Source organism: Lampetra planeri, chromosome 51 (assembly GCF_965212315.1).
Source record: "Lampetra planeri chromosome 51, kcLamPlan1.2.h2, whole genome shotgun sequence".
Taxonomy (NCBI): Eukaryota; Metazoa; Chordata; class Hyperoartia; order Petromyzontiformes; family Petromyzontidae; genus Lampetra; species Lampetra planeri.
In genome coordinates, this window is record NC_136157.1 from 2,298,633 (window position 1) to 2,312,924 (window position 14,292).

General features: G+C 47.4%; 1 protein-coding gene across 1 annotated transcript; it reads left to right on the forward strand.

Annotated features, from left to right (window-relative positions):
• The first annotated feature begins 7,344 nt into the window (after positions 1 to 7,344).
• On the forward strand, positions 7,345 to 9,768 carry LOC144734484 (olfactory receptor 2AT4-like). The gene is made up of 2 exons (XM_078616700.1): positions 7,345 to 7,442; positions 8,355 to 9,768. Exon 2 carries the CDS (start codon positions 8,398 to 8,400, stop codon positions 9,379 to 9,381), a length of 984 nt encoding a protein of 327 aa, XP_078472826.1. The 5' UTR covers positions 7,345 to 7,442; positions 8,355 to 8,397; the 3' UTR covers positions 9,382 to 9,768.
• The last annotated feature ends 4,524 nt before the right edge of the window (positions 9,769 to 14,292 follow it).

Consider the following 14,292-nt stretch of genomic DNA (forward strand, 5'->3'; position numbering starts at 1 on the left):
CCCCCCCGACAGCCCTATTAGAAGGACCCAAAAGCATGCCTTGTTCCCAAGTCCCCTCTGCCCATGGTTTCCGCAACCGGAGGGGAATTAACATCTGTGAACCCGGGGGCACGTGCACGGTCTGTGTCGCCAACGCTTGTATCGTAGCGCACGCCGTCCGAATCTCAGTAGGGTTCGTCAAAAATGAAATACGGCGACCCGATGGTAGTTCAATGCAACGCTGACCGATTAGAATTTTAATGGGCATCTTAGCCAAAAAATCAGTGCCCAGTAGACAAGGAACCGCCAAAGAAGACGAAACGAAAACGGGTCCCGACAATTTGATATCTCCAATGCAAATGGACGCCCTAATCTGACCGATAATGCCCAACGATCCCCCATTAGCGGCGTAAAATGGCACATCCACTGGGAGCAGCGGACGGCATTGGACGGGGAGAATGTTGTAAATGAGGTCCGATATAATAGTCGCCGACGCCCCCGTGTCCACCAATACCCTGACCTCGACCCCATCAATAGATCCCGCAACGACGGATGAACCCGCTGAAGCAGCCACAATTCTGTGCCCCAACTCCGACCATTTAATGTCTTCCCGGTCTCGGCCGAAACCCCCTCGCCGAACCGAATCCCCGAACCCTAACCGGCCCTCCTCCGTCGCCCCGCGACGGCCCATGCGTGTCGAGTGTGTGGGCCGAGCATGTGAGGTGCCGCGACTTGCCGGGGTTTGTAGGGATGACTTGGGGCCTTGGTCGTCGTCCAGCCGAGATCCCATGGCGCGCTGACTTGGAGCGCGGCAACCGGACGCCACGTGGCCCCGGAGGCCACAGTTATAGCACGTGATGAGGGCCGTCGGTGATCTCGGTTGCTCCAGCTTGCGGGCCGATCGCAGAGACGACCGACTCCCCGACCTCCAGTCCCCTGGTCGTCCCGCGGTGAACGCCTCCTCTCGTGGACTGACGACTTGGGGTTCGGTGATCACCGGACCCGGAGCTGAGGCCACGGCAGCGTTGCAGACGATCCCCTGTTTGCGTTGAAGGACCTCATGCGCTTGTATACTCGTAGCGACCCGTAGGGAAGAAATGTCGATCTCGTCGGCCGTGTTGTTGGGGACCCCCAGGTCCTGCGCCAACTTAAGCAGCTGCTCCAAAACCATCGCATCCTGGCCCTCCTCGTCCATACGAGGGAATGCAGCATCGGCGAGAGCCAGCAACGCCGTGCGATAGGCGAGCGCGGTCTCCGTGTCCGCCTTCCGCCTTGCATAAAAATGATGGCGGCACGCTGAGGGAGGTCCGTAGACCTTGGCCATGAGACCCAGCGCTGCCTTAAGTGTGGAGCGGTCCGACCTCCGAGCTGACATGAAGGCCGCGAGCGCGTTGTCGTCCAACATGGCAGGCAGTGCCCGCAGCGCCATAGCATTGGACCAGGCAGACATCTCCTGATGCGCCAAAAACCTGCGCTGAAATTGGCCCCAGTCCCCGCCTTCCGCCTTGAAGGCTGACAATGCGGGAAGGCGCTGTTGAAAAATGAAGTCGTCCTCCGCGTCGTGGTTCCTTCCCGCCGCCCCGTCGGTGTGTAAGATGGCGGCCCCAATGGCGGATGACTGATGGCGGTCCGCAGCGCGCGTTGATGACGTAAGAGGGCGCGCTTGGAGAACCGCCGCCACGTGGCGGTCGCCGTTCCCGCCAAAAGTCGAGGCCGATGAAATGGCGGGAATCGCCAAGTCATTTTGGCGGGAATCTGCGGGGCGACCCTGTAGAATGTCCGCCGCCGTCTCCGCTCCAGCCGACGAGCTGATTTCTGCCAGGATGGACGCGGCGGCGAGCAGCAGCTCCGCCAGACGAGAGTGCGCCTCACGGAGCACGGCCTCGGTCCCCCGTCGCTCCTCCGGCGCCGTCGGCGGATCTTGCAGCGTGGGCCATTCTTCGTCCTCACCCCCCGACGGCAGCTGGCCCGGGTCGTCAAGGTTGTCCTCGCGGTCAATCCCGTGGGTCCGATTGGTCTTCCTTGTATCCATGCTTGGAAGACAGTTTCACTTCTGACACCAGTTGAAGTATTGTAAATGACGGCAGGAAACTCCTTGACGGGTAACACACTTTTTATTAAATCTTGACTTGTCACAATACAACGTGTGGTCTCTATTCTTCCGACGGCACACTTTACTTAACTCGTGTAGGCTCTCTGCCTCTGGCTACACTCTTCACTTAGCTCGTGTAGACTCTCTGCCTTTTGCTACACTCTTCACTTAGCTCGTGTAGACCCTCTGCCTCTGGCTACACTCTTCACTTATCTCGTGTAGACTCTAGGCCTCTGGCTACACACACATCACTCGTCTCGTGTAGACTCGTCTCGTGTAGACCCTATGCCTCTGGCTACACTCTTCACTTATCTCGTGTAGACTCTAGGCCTCTGGCTACACACACATCACTCGTCTCGTGTAGACTCTATGCCTCTGGCTACACACTCTGCATGCTGACACTGCATGCTCACCCTACACTCCGCCTCTGGGTTACACAGAGTTCCGGTCCCCACAGGACAGCGGGACTGGGTACCGCAGGGCCCTATCTCTTCCTCTCCGTCTTCAGTCTTCGCTGGTTACACTCTCTCCTTACGCCTGTGTGCATCACCTTATATAGTCCCTCCTCCCGGGAGACGGAGCGGATGCGGACCTCGACGTGAGCATCGCTCCTTAGTGAACCAATCACGACGCGCTATCTCTACGATCCGCTTTCCCCCAGCGCGTGTTTCCACTCACCAACCAATCACGCCGCGCTGCCACCCGATCACTCCCTCATCAGCGCGTCACCGGCACCCAGCCAATCAGCACCACACAACCCACGATCCCGCGCTGACCCCTGATCCCTCACCGTCAGTGCGCGTCACCACACACCCATCCAATCACGACGCGCTGGCACCCGATCGCTACCCCAGCGCGTATCACCACTACACATTTATAAATAATAAAATAAGTACGATAAGGATGTTCCGCCATTTTGTCTTTAAAATTTGCCCCAAGCGAAAGTGTAAAATCAACTCATAATAAATAAACGTATATTACCTGTAACTATGACCAGATGCACACAAATTAACCCGAATAAACATTATCTTACTGATCAACCCCCGTACAGAGGGGGAAAGTGTGAATAAGCATGCACGAAAACAAAGATATTTATTTATTTAAATAATAAAAAAGTTTAAAAATATCAAATTTTATATTGTTAATAAACACTTTGTAACCAAAAACAGTTGTTTTGGGTCCCTGGGTAGTAAGTGTTATTTTCTATATGCTTATGCCTCAAAAGTACAAAAAGGCTATAATTCCCCTCAAACTTAGCTTTTGTGATAATGACAGTGATATTTAAAAATGTAGCTATTTTTAATGATAAAAAGTGTGCATTTGTGTCATTCCTTCACATTAAGTCCTGGTCACAAAAGCAAAGTTTGTGGGGAATAATAGGCATTTTCTATAATTCGTAGGCTTAAGCAAATGAAAAAAAACACTACCCAGGGAAAAACGCGTGTTACATTGTCTATATTTACGATCAAACATTGCTCAACCTCTATCATCTTACCTAATAATTAAGAGTAATAAAGATACTAAACAGTGATATTTATCTATGTTTTAACGGAGCTGTTAATCTGTGTGACATGCCTTGTAGCTTGTCAACGCGAATGAAATCCACCCCCCTCCACCGATGGCGTGTGTGTGTTGCTCAGGACAACCCTCGGTCAGCGTTTCGCGCATGCGCAAATGCGTGCTGTGTCGCGCGAGAGCGGCTCTAGGATATACATAAATAATGTTTCATATCTCGATTTAAAGCTTTCGTGACTGCAGGGATTCATCTTATTGGTTCTTTCGGTAAAGTCACGTAGAATGGAAAAAATAAAATAATAAAATAATTCTCACGACGTTTCGGCCACAACGCAAGCAGCTGTCCTTAGGTGAAGACCAGGTCTGTCGGGGAGACAGCGTCTGAATGAAACAGCACCATGCTTGGAGCGTATATTTAAGCTGGAGAATACAATGCCAGTGTCTCAGACCGCATCCGTGAACATAAAGCAGACTTGAAACACGGTAGGACAAACACCTCAGCCGTGGCAGATCACTGTTACAATTCAGTGGGCTCACATGATATTGACTTCTCCAAGACAGAGGTTCTCTGCAAGCCATCTGGCTACCATGAGACATTCGTTCATGAGGCGATCCACATATACAAACACAGAGACAATTTCAACCGAGAAGATGGATTCTGGCTTAGCAAACATTGGAAGGATGTAATAAACCATTTCGGATCTTAACTGATTGTGTTCACGTTTACGGTGACTTTCAGACCGCGTTCCACTCACTGGCATTGTATTCTCCGCAGGGAATGGATTCTTTGCTCCGCTGCAAGTTTCCCACACTACTCTCCCATTGACATATTTCGTTGCTTCCTCTTAGTATCTTTCACACGACGGTCAATGGTATAGTGTATAATAATAAATAGTATAACATTTATTTGCTTAATACAATTTACTAGGTAATATATAGTATCGTAATTGTATAGTGCATATACAGCAGTGTGATATACATTAGGGTGGGTAGAATAATACAGTGTATTATTACAATGTATAAGGTATAGGGTGATGTATAGCAATACAGTATATAATTGAATGTTGGGTTTGTCTATGAAAGTATATAGTACGGTGTAAACTCGTGTGATGTAAGAGAACAAAGTTTAGATGGAAGCATATTATATTTTTTGCGACGTAGAATTGTAATGTATTACTTACTGTTAGTAACTTAGCTTATTGTAGAGTATATTTAGTATACTGATGATACTATGTAGTTTATACTTTAGTTGTTTACGTGGTGGTTTTAGTTACTGCAGCTACATACTATTAACACTCCTTCCCTTTATTAATGCTACCCCTATCCCCTCCCTTTGATGCTGCTAATCCTGCATAATGCACGGGCATAAAGAGTACTAATCACATACCTGCATTTCCCATATCCCCTCCCTTTGATGCTGCTAATCCTGCATAATGCACGGGCATAAGTAGTACTAATCACATACCTGCATTTCCCATAAATATGCTAAATTCCTCTTGATATGCAAATTATTTTGTAAATGCGCCCTTCCCCCCCTTCCAACCCAGCTTAAATATACGCTCCAAGCATGGTGCTGTTTCATTCAGACGCTGTCTCCCCAACAGACCTGGTCTTCACCTGAGGACGGCTGCTTGCGTTGTGGCCGAAACGTCGTGAGAATTATTTTATAATGTTTAATTTTATTATTTTATTATTTCCATTCTACGTGACTTTACCGAAATAACCACGAAGATGTTTAATATCACTAAATTGTGAATTAAACTACTTTTAAGTTTACAGATAGGAAAACGGAATAGCGCTGGCTCACCAGGGGGCTTACAACGCGGTACCCGGCTACATTTTTTAACGAATACCCCACGGTTCGCGAGCCAAATCCTTCGCAATTTGCGTGTACAGAGACGGACGGACAGACAAGAAATGCCTTTTATAGGTTAGAAAGATAGTTTGTATGTCTCTGCGTATGTGTCTTCATAGGTTTGGAGTAATTGGCTGCTATAGAGAATCAGAATCTTTATTTCGACTGCAGGAGGAATCTGATGAGTTATGAAGCTCATTTTCACAGTTGTCCAGCATGGGCGGGTCAGCAAGTTCCATTTCCACAAGATGATAAGCCACTTCGTTGAGCTATCATTCGTGGCCAAGTTGCTTCTGCAAAAGAGCTGTATAGCTCAGTGTGCCTCACCTGTTGAGATACAAATAGTTGTTTAAGTGCTCGCTAACAGCACTTGCCCCAAAAGTCTATTAAGGCTATTGGGGGGGGGGCGTCTTTGTCTTTGTGTATTGGTGAATGTGTGGCTGATGGGATGTGTAAATATATACCTGTGTTTAACATGTAGACTTTCGCGACCCACATTCATAATATTGTTTTTAAAATATATTATGAGTAAAAAAGACTTTAAGAACACCAACTAAATATTAAATACTCCAAAATACAACTGTCTACAGTGCCAGAAGACGCATGCCAATAAGGACACTCAATTGATTTTTATAATGTTTAAGTTCTGTGCAAAATAGTTACTACTGGCCAAGACTAATTAGATAATCTATCGAATTTGAGAGAAATACAAATTATTTAACTGTTTGGATAGCTACAGGCGTAGTACTGATTGGAAGCAAATAATGAAAAAATACTTTGTTTGAATGCATGCCTATAAAAGTCTCCATACATATCAATGGGGATTATACGTGTACGCAGATAATGACAAGTACAGGAAAACCTTGGATTGCGAGCATAATTCGTTCCGGAAACGTGTTTGTAATCCAAAGCACTCGTATATCAAAGCACTCGTATATCAGTTGTGATCACGTGACGCTCGGCAGACAAAGCATATACGTACTATTCGTATTGCAAGACCTCGCTCGTTTATCAAATTAATATTTATTTAAAAAAAATGCTCGTCTTGCAAAACACTTGCAGACCAAGTTACTCGCAATCCAAGGTTTTCCGTATTGCTATTTTATTGCACGCGAACGACAGGAGGTACAAGAACAATGTGCATGCATAATGTGATTGCATAATGCAAGTTGATTACCATATGATGTCATTTATGTGCATTCCTTAATCCCCCCCCTTCGTATAAGAGGGGCTCACAAGTGACGTCATCACATCTATCCCTCAATTTAACGAACGAAACAGGATTTCTCCACAAATCTGGCTGTCGCCTGATGAAGCTAGTTGCAATTATTGATGAAACGTCGTACTCAGATTGTAAATGTTGTGGATTTGCTGTGTGCTGTGCTAGTAACGAATTGACATGTTCTGTTTACGTGACAAACCTTACTAATTGGCTGTGTCGAGTGGTGGCGGGTTTAATGACACATTTATAGTCATGCGATCAAACCCAACGAAAACCTCTATTATGCCTGTGTTTTTTTATATTTGGAACAGACGTAGGCAGGAGACATTGTCTGCGTGTTTACTTACATATATATAAAATAAGGTTCGTTCTTTTAAAATTCCCTACAGAAATCACCAAGCGAGCGACCTTCCACTGCAGACTAAACTGCCAGCACGTTGGAACGCGCCGGGGAACGAGCGCTCGGTGAACCAATTAAGACTGCAGTTTATATTTAAAAACACACACACGCATATTTTTTGGCCGCACGGGGAGTCGTTACATCCATGAAAACCGCCGAGATGCAGAAGGGGTAATTAAACATCGTTGGCCACACCCATTAGATGACGTGACCACGTGGTGCTCTGCGGTGTATAAAAATCTTCCCTCCGTCGGCACGCCGCAACTCACGTCACTGTCAAGACACCTGGCGCCGAGGTTAGATTCCAACACATACGGGGACCGGCCACCTTTATTTCTACCACGGCGAAGAGCCATTTGACAAACTCCGTAATCCGCAGGTACGAACGTTCCTAAAAATATAACAATACGCATTTACTTACAATGACAGCATGCAGGCGCGATGCAGCATTGTCGCACAGTGCTCAGTGCAATGGTACGCACGTAGGCACGGTGGTGCTTTGTTAATTTTAGCGGTGCTCGCTCCAGTGTGCGAGCACTTTTGAGCCAAGTGGAGCATTTGCGGGGTTTTTTTGTAAAATGAAAACCAACAAAGCGTTTGAATCTGAAAACCAGGAATAGTTTTAAGAAAAAATAATAAATCATTGTAATTTTTTTTGCGAAAGCTTTCACGATTATCCTTCACGCCAAAAAAACGAAGTAAACCCCCATCTAAATTGCCGCTTCAACAGGCAGAGGCTATTCTTGGAAAGTGCTGACCAGAGAGAGATAGATAGAGGTGTCCGCTTTATTCAGAGTGTAACACTGCCGCTGCGTTCGCGTGCGACCGCTCGCCGTCACGGCAGAGGCGTCGCGCCACTCAAAGTGGCACCGCGAAGCGGCAGGTTTTATGCTCGGATCGTCATCTTTAGGGTTGCCGAGCGCAGCCCAAAAGGCCGACATGCCAAGCGGCCAGCAACAGATAAAGCACGAATGGATTTTTGTTTTTGCTACGTAAGACAAAAAAAATTGCAAAGGTTATTTTAGAGACTTTGGGGGGGGGGGGGGGGGGGTAAGAAACAATGATGGGGAGGAGGGAATTACAAAGCGGGAGCTGTGCGAGGTAAGAAAGAGAAGAGAAGGGAGATGGCCTGCAGTGTGGTGGTTGAACACAACAGCCAATGTAGTTGTATCTCATTTTAATGTATTATTTGCAGTATTTTTTACAGAATTCATAAATGTTCAATTGAGACACGACTGCAATACTAACCAAGACCTTGCATTTTGTGCCCGTAAATGTCACTCCCACGCAGGCCCTAGGGGATGACCGTATACCATTTGTAGGACTTGCGCGCGATGGAAGGCAACGACTCCTATGTCATCCTGGGGACACTGGAAGCTCCCCACAACGTTCGCGTGCTCGCATTCACCCTGTGCCTGATCGTCTTTGTCGCCTCGCTGCTCGCCAACCTCCTGGTGCTGCTCTCGGTGGTCGTGCGCCCACAGCTGCACAAGCCCGTGTACGCCTTCATGTCCAACCTCATTATGGCCGACATCATTGGGTGCACGGGCAGCTTGCCCCAGCAGCTCTACATCTTCCTGACGGGGGACACACGCATCCCGCGCTCTTGCTGCATCGCGCAGATGTTTTCTATGAACCTGTTCGTCGGCATCGAGTGTTTCGCCCTCGCTTCAATGTCCGTCGACCGCTACGTGGCCATCTGCCACCCACTTCGCTACCACGCCATCGTCACCGGAAAACGGACGTTGATGGCCATCGCTGCCATCTGGGGCTTCGTGGGAGCTGTGCTTGTGCCCCTTACCATTCTCGTCAACGCGCTGAAGCTGAGAGACGGCGACAGGCAGATACAGGGCGTGATATGTGATTACATGGGGTTCGTCCGGCTGTCGCAGGGCGACACGCAGCTCCAGGCAGTTTACAGCACGTCGATGGTCGTGGTGCTCTTCGTGGTGCCACTGTTGCTCATTGCGTACACGTACGCGAGGGTCATCGTTGAGTGCGCGAGGACGCGGCGGAGCGATTTCAAGGCGAAAGCGGTGAACACCTTTCTCACGCACTTCTTCATGCTCGCCGTTTTCTTCGTCGCGATCTTCTTCTCGGTCCTCGTGTCGCGCGTGGTCAAGGATATGCAGAACGCCCAGGCGAGGAACATGCGCTACGCCTCCGGCTTCTCCACCTTCTTCATCCCCATGGCCAACGTCACCATCTACGTGTTCAGAACGAAGGAGCTGAGGAAGGAGATGACGCATTGCCTCTATGCAATTATTCCGAGCAATTTCTGTGGAGCGAAGGTCCACAAGGTATCGGCAATCGTTTAGAGGGGTTTTGAACGCTCCTTCCTGAACGGTCAGTGCGTAGGCACGCAGCACAGAGCAACGTCCTAAAGCGGGGTAAAATGTCGCTCACGTAGAAGCTTCAGTCAAAGTGTTGCTCTGCTCAAATGAGCATTGAGGCAGTGCTAATCTCCTGTTTACACCACCTGCACCATCATCATTGACTATGAACCTAGGGCTTAACTTAAGCCCGGTTTGTCCAGGTCAGCTTCCCTGTGCCTCTCACTCTGCCTCTGGGCGCATCCAGTCTACCAGCGACACAGAACAGATTGAGAGAGATATTAAACCCTGCTCATGACGAAGTTAAATGTATTGCGTCGTCGGCGAATGTTTGTGGAACAGCTAATCAGGCTCTCTGCCTGATCATTTAAATAAAAGGAGAATTTTTTGGAAAAATATTGGGTTATTTTTTTATTTGTGTTTGGGCACCACTTCCAAAGGTAATATAATATTTTCGTTAGTGTACGTTTTTACCGAATTTAATTTGTTCTTAGAATAATGTTTTATCATTGTATGTATGTTGAACTTCTTTCGCACCGTACATATCCAACCGTGCTAATTGAAGGCATCAGTTGTTATCCACTGCTGGATGATGGTCTCTTAATGCTGATGCCTTGAGGTGCCTAGGTGGCTATGATCAGAGCGTGAAGCTAAGCAAAGTGCCTCTGAGATCCAAGGGTTAAGAATTCAGGCAGCCGCTTGTGATGAAACGGGATTTTCAAGCGAAACGGTCTCAGCCTGGTATACCAATGTCTACACGAGAAGCAGACTTCACATTCAATTTGGTTACTGCACTGAATGTGGACGAACATTCCAGCTCAGAAAATGATAAACGTGAATTTGAATGTCAAGTGACCAACAGTACTCCTCTCAGTGGCAGAGTGGGTGGGAACGTGACCTCCTGTGCATTGTACAATTACATGCTCACCGCTGCTGCTGTAGGCGTGGGGCTTCCTATGTCCATGTTGAGCCTGGTGAACTGCTATATCTGCTACAAATGTCTGGCCAGCATGCGTGATTTCGTGCTGTTTTATATTCCAAATTTTTTAACATCAACATTGTTTACGATGTATTCACGTTTCTTCACAAATTTTCAGGTCCACGCAGGAATGATGAGCAATTTCCATTTTTTCTCCAGTAGTTCTACCGAAACAGAAATATATTGCTCTGTTACATTTGCTGGAAGGCATGGGATGGATGGATGCCGATTCACACTGAAAACGGCTGCCAATCTAAGGTAGGACAAAGGGTGGCACATCTGAGCCGAGCCAACGCGGGGGGTCCTCGTGACATGGTTGCTTTTCCACTGGCTATTTCCCATGCGTAGCTGGATATAATCCGTACATGGCCTCTGGCACTGAGCCCCGCGGAGTTACGGCCATTGAAGTCCGCGGAATATCGCGTGCGTTATAAATTGCATTGTTCAACGTGCACCAATTTATAACGCACGCGATATTCCGAGGACTTCAATGACCGTAACTCCGCGGGGCTCAGTGCCACTCGAAAGCCAGGCGAAAGAGGTCGGCCCTCGTGTCGATTGAATGCTGCGAGGTAAGTGCCGTGTGATTGCGTTCCAGTCAGAACGGGGGCGACCATGGAGAAACCACGCCTGGTATAGGGAAGTTCCTGGTCCTTTTGGTATGTAGAGGAGATTGCGAATTGCGTGCGGAGCATTATATCATGAGCTTGTTTATATTTTATCATTAGACCTCCTTTGCCAGTTCCAAAATATAATAACAGGGTTTTCCCCCTTTTTTCTGGCAACAAAACTGAAACCTTTTTACAAGGATTTATGTCTGCATTAACCACAATACTTGGAGTCAAAATGCAAACAAAAACATACTATGAAAATATATGCTTTGTCCTTGAAACTGATTGGTCCACACCAAGGGACGGCTTTCTTTTGAGCCTCGACCCAATTGGTGCTCGACCAGAGGATGCCAAAAGAAAGCCGTCCCTTAGTGTGGACCAATCAGTTTCAAGGACAATGCATATATTATCATAGTATGTTTTTTGTTTGCATGAATCCTTGTAAAAAGCTTTCAGTTTTGTTACCAGAAAAAAGGGGGGAAAACCCTATTATTCTTGTTTATATTGTTGATTTGACATAGGGGGTGCCTAGGCCAGTTATAATGTCACTCATCACTGTTAGCAGTGGCCAGAAATCTATATCTGGTCGCCGTGTTATGAGTACATTGCGCTTATAATACCACTCGATCCATATGCATACATGTTAACTTCTTATCAGTGCTTACCTCATTACAGACCAATTCAGACCTCATTGGTCACCCCGTGCCCTTACAAACCTCAACGTTCATCCTACAAAAGTCCCATCACAACGGAGAAACACAAAAAATGTTTGCCCATACTGAAATGGCTGTACGCCGTCTGAACCTGAAAACTCAATTTGCCTGCAGAAGAATACGGGGTAAACCGTACGGGTTGACGAGGGTTGGGTATGCGACAAGGTGTGGTGATTACGTTCGCGAATATATCGCGCGCGTGTGCGTGGTGCGCCCTCGAACGACGCCGCGCCTCGACTTGCACGCGGCGCGTGGACACCGCCAATGTCGCGATTTGCCGAAGGCGTTCGGGCAGCACTTGGGAAGTCGTCGCTCCCCGTTTTCCTGTTTGCGATTTGTCTCGGGGAGGGAGGGTGGATCGGCGCGGTGACTTTAAACCCAGTGCCTTTCCAGCGGGGATGCGCAGAGGACAGCGAATTGACTCAACAGCTGAGAGGGAGCGGTTTAAGGAGGAGGAGGTGGGCGAGAGCTTGCGTCTTGCGAGGCTGCGTGATCACGTTGCTGGGCGCTGTTGGTTGTGGTAATAAACGGACGCTGTTGCGGCTCATGAACATCAACAACACCATCACCGCCCTCGTCTTCTTCCTGAGTGCGATGGCGGGCGCGTGGGAGAGTGGAGGCGCGGGCGCGCTGCAAATTGGCCAAATAAATTGACGGGAGAATTGAAGCAAAGAATACACCGCGGAAGAGTTACTCGTGAAGGGTGACAACGCGAGGTCACGCTGCGAACCCGCCGCCCTCTCGGTCGCTGAAGATCAATGGGCCAGAAGCGCGAGACTCATTGGTCACACATTGCACATACACACGTCTATACACATACACACGTGTACATACATACACACGTGTACACACACACACGTTTATCTGCATATACGTATATGCACTTAAGAGCTTAGAGCAGAAATGGGCAAAGTACGGCCCGCGGGCCGTAAATGGCCCGTTGGGTTTTTTAATCCGGCCCGCCGAACTTGTTCAAATATTATTATTACATGTATTTTTACCTTCCTCCTGTAATGCCCCCATTTCCCCATTATATGGCGCACTTTGTGTAATTCAACAAAACGTAACTCCGAGTTCTCTCCGAAATTCACGAGTCTGTTCTAGACCCCACAGTTTTTTTAAAGAATTTTAAGCACAGAAAACATAATGAAAGTTTGAAAAATCATTAATTATACAATTCAATAATTTCCGTCTTCACTTCGATTTAAATTTTCTTTAAAAACTTCTTCTCACCAACAATACCACTCATTACCACTTTCTCCGAAGGCAAGTTTGTAAAAGAATACATAGTACAGACAGCAGACATCTTGTGTCCGGAGATCAAAAGCAAATTGAAAAAGTCAGTTTATCACGCAGGACTGTGACTCGCCGTGTGGAACTGATTGATAAAAATATAGCCAGTCAATAAAAAAGAAGTCTGATTCCTTTGAATTATATTTACTAGCACTGGATGAAAGTACGGACGTAAAATACACTGTTCAGCTCCTCATTTTTATCCGAGGCATTGACGACAGTTTTGCGATAACAGAGGAGTTTTTGACCATGGAGTCCCTGAAAGAAACAACGCGGGGAGAGGACTTGTATAACCAGGTATCTGCTGTCATCGAAAGAATGACGCTACCTCGGAGTAAACTTGTCAATGTCACAACGGATGGATCGCCAAATTTAACTGGAAAAATTGTTGGGCTGCTGAAAAGAATCCAGGATAAAGTGAAAGAGGAAAACCCTGTCCAGGATCTTATTTTCCTTCACTGCATCATCCACCAGGAATCCCTGTGTAAGTCTGTATTGCAGCTTAATCATGTCGTGAATCCAGTCGTAAAACTTGTGAACTTTTTACGCGCAAGGAGACTTCAGCACCGTCAGTTCATTACGTTCCTGGAGGAAACTGATGCGGATCATCAGTACTTGCTGTACCACTCTCGTGTCCGCTGGTTAAGTTTGGGGAAAGTGTTACAACGAGAGTGGGAGCTGAAAGAGGACATCATCGCATTTTTGGAGTTGATGGGGAAATCTGACGAATTCCCTGAGCTAAGCGACAAGAACTGGCTTTAGTGACTTTGCGTTTGCTGTGGACATATTTTCACACATGAATGAGCTGAATGTGAAACCGCAGGGGAAAGATCAGTTTGTTCACGACATGTACAAACATGTGAAAGCCTTCAAATCCAAGCTCACTTTGTTCTCCGGACAAATTGCGAACAAATCTTTTGCTCATTTCCCCACACTTGCCATGCAGGAAGAGGCACCGCGAAACGCAAAAAAATACAGCAAATCGCTTGAGGACCTGCACGGAGAATTCTGCCGTAGGTTCTCTGATTTCAAAAACATTGAACAGTCACTTCAGCTGGTGTCCTGTCCCCTGTCACAAGACCCTGAAACAGCACCACAGGAGCTGCAGTTGGAACTGATATATCTTCAGTCTGACTCCGTCCTAAAGGAGAAGTTCAACTCTGTTAAACTGAATGACTTTTATGCTTCACTTAACAGAGCCACGTTTCCAAACCTCCGGAGGACTGCACAGAAGATACTGACTTTGTTTGGCTCGACTTATGTGTGTGAGCAGATATTCAGCGTCATGAACGCCAACAAA

What these genes read in the sequence shown, in the direction of transcription:
- LOC144734484 (XM_078616700.1), top strand. Translation starts at nt 8,398, where the DNA reads ATGGAAGGCAACGACTCCTATGTCATCCTGGGGACACTGGAAGCTCCC.